At 50.5% G+C, this 8,323-nt stretch overlaps 1 protein-coding gene across 1 annotated transcript in view; it reads left to right on the top strand.

Annotated features, from left to right (window-relative positions):
- Positions 1-6,691, top strand: part of FAM3B (family with sequence similarity 3 member B) — a 29,822-nt gene extending 23,131 nt beyond the window's left edge. Inside the window, exons 7-8 of the mRNA XM_015568966.1 lie at positions 66-198; positions 5,296-6,691. Coding sequence (XP_015424452.1) covers positions 66-198; positions 5,296-5,385 — 223 coding nt within the window. The 3' untranslated portion in view covers positions 5,386-6,691. The remainder of the gene's footprint in view (positions 1-65; positions 199-5,295) is intronic.
- Positions 6,692-8,323: the final 1,632 nt, after the last annotated feature.

An 8,323-nucleotide genomic window follows, 5' to 3' on the forward strand; every position in this document is an offset into this window, starting at 1 on the left:
CAAACACAGTGGGACACACAGGAGTCCCCACGGGAGACATTCAGTCGCTCTCCTCTGTCCCCCAGACTGAAGGAGGACGCCAAGAAGACCATAGAAGCGCTGGGAAGCAAAGAAATCAGGAACATGCGGTTCAGGTCCAGCTGGGTGTTTCTTACAGCGAAGGGCTTTGAACTCCCTGCAGGAATCGAGAGAGAGAAGGTGAGTGGTTGTCGTCACTGTTTTGTAAAAGTATAGTTGATATACGATATTACATTAGTTTCAGGTGTACAATATAGGGATGCAGCATTAATACACCGAACAACGTGCTCACCACACGCAGTCTAGTAACCATCTGTCACCATGCCAACGTACACAGGGTGCGTGGTTTTTAAATGTCCCTTCCCACAGGTGGTTAGGGTAGCAGGGGCTGTCATCTGAAAGGTTGCCAGTCGGTTACTACTCCCCGTCTCTAACTACTTCCCTGCATAGAGTATGTGCCGCCAGGGCCATGTGGGGGGTGGGCACCTGGTCTGAGTGCTCGCCCCTCCACTCAGGGCTCCTCGTTCCTACATCTGGGAAAATCCCACCTTCCACTCAGTAGGTGCTGGGTGTGTCATGGGTGAAACCGTCGGTGCTGAGAACGGAACCCTTCCCCTTAGATCAGCATTAGATCGGCATTGGGCCTCGGGTTCAATTCCTTGGTTGCAGGCTCCTCCCCTGGTCAGGACTCGGGCGGGAGACAACCGATGGATGTGTTTCTCTCACATCGATGTTTCTCTCTCGTTCCCTCTCTCTTCCACTCTCCCTAAAAGTCAATGGAAAAATATCCTTGGTGAGGGTTAACAAAACAAAAAAGTAGAAAATTCTCAGTGGGCTGTTGAGACTGATTGCATCACCCTGGGGCCAACACAGGCCTCTCTGCTTTGCCTCCGCGCAGGGAAGGGAACGGTGCTTACTGCTAACGCGGCTCAGAGACCACCGCGCCTGTGCGCCCAAAGCATTTAAAATAATTGGGCACCAGCTCTAGCCGGTTTGGCTCACTGGGTGGAGCGTTCGCCCATGGACTGAACGGTCCTGGGTTCGATTTAAGTACCTCGGTTTCAGGCTCCACCCCCGGCCTGGTTGGGCTTATGCTGGAGGCAACCAATCGATGTGTCTCTGTCACATCCATGTTTCTCTCTCCGCCCTCCCTCCCCTTCCTTTCACGCTCTAACAAATCAATGGATTAACAAAATAACACGGAGGGGCAGGCACCAAACACTGCATAAAGGTAGCTCTCATTGTAACTTGTTCATGATTGACTTGAAGGCCTGTCGTTTATCGAAGAAAAGTAAACAGCAAAGGACTGGCATTCTCATGCGTTAGCCCCACGGCCTGTGAAAATCGCAGCTGAGGGTTGGGGACATGTCATGGGATTTATGAGCTGACGCCTCTGGGGACAATGGCACAGCCTCTTTCAGATGGTGCTGCTCTCGGATCCGGGGCCAAAACACTGGGGCTTCGGAAGTGGGAGCTGGCTGCCTGCCAAGGGGTGAGCCCTCCGGCCCTTCCTGGGCGAAGGGGCTCCTTTCCTCGAGCTAGGAATTCAAAGAGGCAGAGATGTGCGTGTCCACATGTTGCTTCTGACTCCGGGCGAGGACGTTTGGCCCCAGTCCCCTGCTTGCGCTGTCTGCATGGTGACGGGTCTGGGAAGGAAGACAGACAGAAGCAGGTGGACCCAGCTGGTGTGGCTCAGTGGTTGAGCATTGACCTATGAACCAGGAGGTCAGGGTTCAATTCCCGGTCAGGGCACATGCCCTGGTTGCGGGCTCCATCCCCAGTAGGGGGCGTGCGGGAGGCAGCCGACTGATGATGCTTCCATCTGTCTCTCCCTCTGCCTCTCCCTTCCTCTCTGAAATCAGTGAAAACATTTTTTAAAGAAACAGAAGCAGATGGGTGGCGGGGCCTCTCCACTGTTGGCAGGACCACCGAGGTGGAGAAGGGGGCTGGATGGGTGCGATCTCGGTGCAGCCACACAAACAGGTAACTCGTGACAGGCGCCCAGGGACAGCCCAGGAGCTCCTCGGATGCCCTGCAGTCGCCCCCTGGACGCTCGGAATCCCTGGGGATTTTAGCAGGCACCTAAAGCACACGTTTTCTCTTTGTAACTCCCTATTCCTCCTCCCCCAGGAAGCCAGTCCCATAGAACACGCCAGGAGCGTTTACCCGGGGCCACTGCCCGGACCACCCATTGCTAATGATCGGTTCGGACACCCAGTGTGCTTGAGGCCTCATGGGCTTGTCCTAACGAGTGAGCATGGCCTGGGCTCTGTGTGGTGGCTCTCCCGGGACCCACTGCCTGGACCTGCCGGGGGTGAGGGGTGCCCGGTGCGGCTGGGAGAGGGGCTTGGTGTCCAGGGTCAGATTTGCGGGGGCCACAAGTGATGCTGAGCACGCTGCTTCGTCTCTCTGGGCTTGAGTTTTCTGATCTGTGTAAGGAAGTGAAAGCTGGGTGATTCTTCAGCTGTGAAGTGGGCATGTGCTCCATTTGCCCTTGGCCTTCCTCAGGCTGCCTCTGTGGAGTGATACAGGGCCCCCTTCTCCTCCACCCTGGCGCGGTCAGTACCGATCTGGCATCTTACGGATCTCCAGGCTTTATCTACCGCTTTATCTACCGGCTGTCTGGCCTTAGGCAAGTTACGTCACCTCTCTGTGCCTCAGGATCATCCCCTGGGGGAAGGGATAAGGCCAGCCCCTATCATGTGCGAGTCAATGAGGACGAAGTGAGAGCAACATATGGGGCTCCGCAAGGAACTGAGCCAAGAGCCCAGTAACCAGAGCAACCGGGCCTTCCCGGTGCTTCCGGCTCCTTCCAGCTGGCCCGCCCCACCTGCCCTTCCCCCCTAAGCTCCTTACACAACACCGGCGCCCAGGCCAACTGAGCTGGGACCCCAGAGGCGGGGATTCTGATTTTCAGGGAGGGTGCACCCATCGCACTGATTTTCCTGAGAAAATGGAGGCCCCATCTCATGTGCACATTCAAATTCCCCCTTCATAGCCCTGCCGCCTTTTTTATAGAAATTGACAAGTGGATCCTGAAATTCACGTGGAAATTCAAGCGATCCAGAGAGCCAAAAGAGTTTTGAGAAAGAACTACGTTGAGGACTCACACTTCCCAATTTCAAAACTCACTACAAAGCCGCAGTAATCAAGCCGGTGTGGTACTGGCATGCAGCACACATACGGACCCAGGAAATAGAATCCGGCATCCAGAAACAAAACCTCACTTTTTTTTTTTATGTGCCTCAGGCATGAAACAGCTCTGGCCACCGACACAGGCATCAAGCTAGGATGAACTAAGGACTGTACATCTGCTTTGCCCCTGACTGATATAAGAGCAACACCACCAATCAGGTGTCTCCTTGCCCATTGCCAGGGGGTCAAAACCTCACTTTTATGGTCAATGATTTTTGACAAGGCTGCCGGAACCACTGCATGGGGAATGATGTTGAGACAACTGGACACCCAAGTGAAAAAAAAATGAATTTGGAGTCCTACCTCACACCATATGTGGAAATTAAGTCAAAATGAGTCAAATGACTAAATATAGGTAGAAGAAAATGAAGCCATAAATCTTTATGACCTGGAATTAGGCAATGGTTTCTTAGCTACAACACCAAAAACATGAACGAAAAAAGAAAAAATGAATAAATTGCATTTCATCAAAACTTAAAACTTTTGTGCATCAACAGATGCCACCAAAAAAAAAAAGTGAAAAGGAAGAAAAAATATTACAAATGAAGGGCTTATACCCACAATGTATAAAGAACTCTCACGACTCAGTAATAAAAAGACAAATAACCCTATTTTAAAGTGGGCAGAGATCTGAATGAACTTATCTTCAGGGGACAGTAAACACACAAGAAGATGCTCCTAATCGGCCACTAGGACAATGCAAACGGAGGCCTCAATGAGGTACCACCTCACCCTCACGCGGAGGGCTGTAATTTTTTAAAAAATCGTAAGAAGTGTTTACAAGGATGTGGCGAATGTAGAACCTTCAGACACTTTCGAAAAAAAATCTAAAAATACTGCTGCTTTGGGAAATATTCTGGCTGTTCCTCAAAAAATTAAACATGTAGTTACCATGTGACCCAACAATCCCACTCCTAGATATACTGTATACCCAAGAGGGCGAAAACATGTTCACACAAAATCTTGTACGTGGATGTGCATAGCAGCCTTATTCATAAAAAACAAAAAGTAGGAATAGCCCACATGTCTTATTAATATATAAAAATATATTTTTAAAAATGGGTATAGCCATACCTGGAATATTATTCAGCCATGTAAAGAAATGAAATCCTGATACATGCTACAACATGGATGGACCTTGAAAACATGCTAAGCCAAGAAAACCAAACACAAAAGACCACATACTGCTCATTTCATTTCCTAGTATATGAAATTTCTGGAACAGATGAAACCTGTAGAGACAGAAAGTGGACTGGTGAACGCCTAGGGCTATGGGGACAGGGAATGACTGTGTATGGGTCCGTGGTTTCTTTTTCAGGTGAGGAAAATACTCTAAAATGGACCACGATGGTTGCATATCTGTGAATATACTAAAAACCATTGAAGTGAACACATTGGGTGTATTTTATAGTATGTAAGTTCTATCTCAAAGATGTTAAATAAAAAAGATAGACAACTAGAATTCCAACATTTGGAATGCATATTATTCCTTCTAAGCATTAAGTTAAGACACTCCATTATCTGCGAAAGAACTGAAGGTATAAAGGACTAACCACGCATCAATACGGACACACATTGCTGAGCTAGGAATTCTGCAGTAACATATATGAGTAGTCCTACTCCCAAAGAATGAAAACTAAATGTTAGAGCTATGCTGTTCAATACAGCAGCTACGAACCAAATTTGCATTTACATTTATTAAACGTACTACATTTATTGAATTTGCATTACATTTATTAAAGTTAAATAGAACTTAAAATTCAGTTCCTCACTCACACTGGACACATAACAAGTACTTGACAGCCAAGCATGGCTAGTGGATACTCTATTGGACAGTGTTGATCACAGGACACTTACATCATTGCAGAAAGTTCCGGAGCTTCATTAACACCTGGGTCACATTGTATTAGGAAGCACGTTGAGAGAAAATCAAGTACCCAGAGTGGGTTGGGGCAAAACCCATTCTAGGAAGTGACTAATCCTAGAAGGGAATTTGTCAGCTATAGGACTTTGCTCATAAATGACACATTAAATATTTGTGGATTAGCAAATAAATACAATTCTTTTCTTTCCTCTGCACAGATCAACCACTCTGATGCTGCAAAGAACAGATACCCGGGCTGGCCTGCAGAAATACAGATAGACGGCTGTGTACCGAAAGAGCTAAGCTAACATTGTGCAGACTTAATAAATGTGTGTATTTTTATAGACAGATGAATCATGGAATGGCCCACGAATCTTATCAAACAGTCAATATTTGATTTTATGGGTTTTGTCGTCAACCAGCCAATATTTGCTACGTGCATGAAATCTTGGCACACAGTGTTTTTATGCCAATATTTATACAGTGAAAATATTAATGAGCAGGAAGACTAAAATGAATGGAAATTGTTCAATGAAGGGGGTTTAACCTGGAACGGAGAGCGTTGGGGGAAGTAACCCCTGCTTGTGAGTGTGGAGTTATTTTATGATCAGATCTAAGCTTGACCCTATAGTCAAGAGAGAAAGCCTTGATTCCATGATCATCGAGCACACCCTCTTACGGGACAGTCATCTCCCAGGAGAAGGAGCAATGGTCAGAGGGCGTGGCAAAGCTGCCCTGGTCAGTGCCAGTTGAGCCCTTGAACTCTTCCAGTGGGTGCGTGAGTTTACTCTTTTCATGGACAAACCTGGGCACGTCCTGCCTTTGGCCACTGGGGGTGCAGGGACACAGCCTCTGCCTTCCTGCAGGGGTGTCACTGCCAGAGCCCCGACGGCCTGGAGGGTCTGGGCTCAGGAGGACAACTGTACAGTGCACGCCAGGCTTTCCAGAGGCGCATCAAGAGCCACATATGGGAGATACGCACGCTCTGAGAAGCGTGTCCCATGATGCATCTGATTTGGGACGAAGACCATCGGGTCATGGCCAAGAGCTCATTCTAACCGTCTTTCCAAGCCTGGCTACCAGAAAAGCGAGGGGACTTTGGTGCCAGGGTAATATCGCTTCTCTGAGCCTCCAGTTCCTCATGTGTCAGATGGGAGAATTAGGGTAGAAGAATGAGCCCAAGCATTTTTATCAGCAGTAATCCTTTGAAAAACATGGTAGCACATGGCAGCCTGGATTTCAGCATCCTGGCCATATCAAACCATCCAACCTCAGTGGCTTACAACAGCACTGATTTCTCCCTCAGTAGTTACACCTGGGCCACCGCGCAGCTGCGACTGGGCCCTGAGCACTCAGCCAGGCCGGAGGAGGGTCCCCGTCAGGCACAGAAGCCAGAGAGCAGAATGCACATGCCCAGGACTCCGTGTGAGCCCCACCTCCTCACACCTGTCGCCAGGCCCAGCCTGGGGCGTGTCCACAGTGTGGCAGTGGGTGCGGTAAATATCCATGATACAGGACTACAATGACTATGGGGTGTGTGTTTTTTTTACTTTTATTAGCATGCATTTGATTCTGAGTTTACTCCCGCGCCATAGTTTTTATTTCCTCAATTTCTCCCGGGGCATCTTTTTCTTCTCTGCCACCTCCTCTGCTAGTCCAGGGACCACCTGCTCTTTCCAGTGGGACCCTCTCAGGGCGGCAGGGAGAGCTTGTGTGGGTGCATCTGGCCATGAGCTCTGTAAGTTGGGAGCTTTGTCCACCTGGATGTCCTCAATGACTAGAGAATCTACATCTCAACCCTCAAGTCCAGCATTGCTCTCCGCACTGTGAAGTACGTGCAGCAAAAATTCAGCACCCTTTTTGGGCCACCGACCCTGTCCGGCCCCGCTGTTTGGCCGGGGCACACCTACCAGCTCCACCGTCGTCACGACAGAATGGTACCTACCCATTGCTTCTAAAAAGGAACATCCTTCAGAGACTTGGTGGCTCTTGGATATGCCTACCCTGATGGCCTGGCCAGTTTCACGAGGGTCCTCACAATGGACATGAAGATTTGAACCTCCGGATCTGCAGGGGTTTGGGGGGTTTTCTGGGTCAAGCGAAGAGTGAGCCACCTGTAGAGGTCTCCTCTGGCCGTTCGGGAAGAGCAGGAATACAAGGCCTGTGAACCCAACACAGGGCTAGGGGCCCTGAGGAAGGGGCTGCTGGCTGTCCGGCCTGGGCAGTGGGCCCTCAGGCGCTGGGGCCCCTCCCCGCAGAACAGTCTGCAGACCAACGCCTGAGACCTTGGCTCAGGCTCCAGGTGAATCACATTTTGTTGCCTCAAAATTCTAACCCCCAGCACCTTCAAATGTGACCTTATTCAGAAACAAGGTCCTTGCATTGTAATGAGTGAGAGTAGGGTGGGCCCTGGGCAATATAATTAGTGTCCTCCTTAATAAAAGGGGAAGTTTGGACACACATACGGGGAGAAGGCCCCGTGAAGATGAAGGCAGAGATGGGGTGATGCTTCGACAGCCAGGGAACCCCAAGATGGCCAGCAGCCAGCAGGCGCTGGGGGAGGGTGGACTGGAGTCTCCCTGGAGCCTTCAGAGGGAGCAGGGCCCTGCGCATGCCTGCGTCTTAGACCCCTGCCCTTAGAACAGCGAGAGGATAACTGTCCCCTGGCTGTCTCCGCCGCTCAGATCCTGGTGCTTTTCAGCAGCCAGGAGACTAAGATCGTTTTCTTTACGTTGTAAACTCTCATGTGCACAAAGGATTCCTGTATTTTAAAAAAAAGTGGGGGGGAGGGGACTGGATTGGATCTTTTTATTTCCCCCGGCTGGAATGACCACACGTTCATGGCGGTGTTAATTCACTGTGAAGCCGCGGGAGCACTCCCAGCCAGCCTGCCCAGGTTCCTGCCCGCACTGGGCCCTCCTGTGACACCCCAACCCCATCCTGCGACTGCCCTGGGCGCCTGTGCTCCGCTGCCACTCTCCCTGGTGCGACCCTTAGGACCCCGACTGGGTGTGGGCCCTGCTTCCCACCTACCTGGGCGCTGGGACTGTCATTCCTGGGCCCGGCACTCGGGCGAGCTCTGCACCAGGCCACCGCTCAGGGGAGGCCTGGAACCCATCAAACCACAGAGACCCTTACAAAACCGGCTCCCTCCCTCAGTCGTGGCCCTGGCGACCCTCCTGTTCCAGGTTTGCGCTTTCTACCTAAATGTTCGCTGTGTTCCACTAAACACACGTGATCAGGAGG

This window comes from Myotis davidii, unplaced genomic scaffold (assembly GCF_000327345.1).
Source record: "Myotis davidii unplaced genomic scaffold, ASM32734v1 scaffold512, whole genome shotgun sequence".
NCBI classification, from domain to species: domain Eukaryota; kingdom Metazoa; phylum Chordata; class Mammalia; order Chiroptera; family Vespertilionidae; genus Myotis; species Myotis davidii.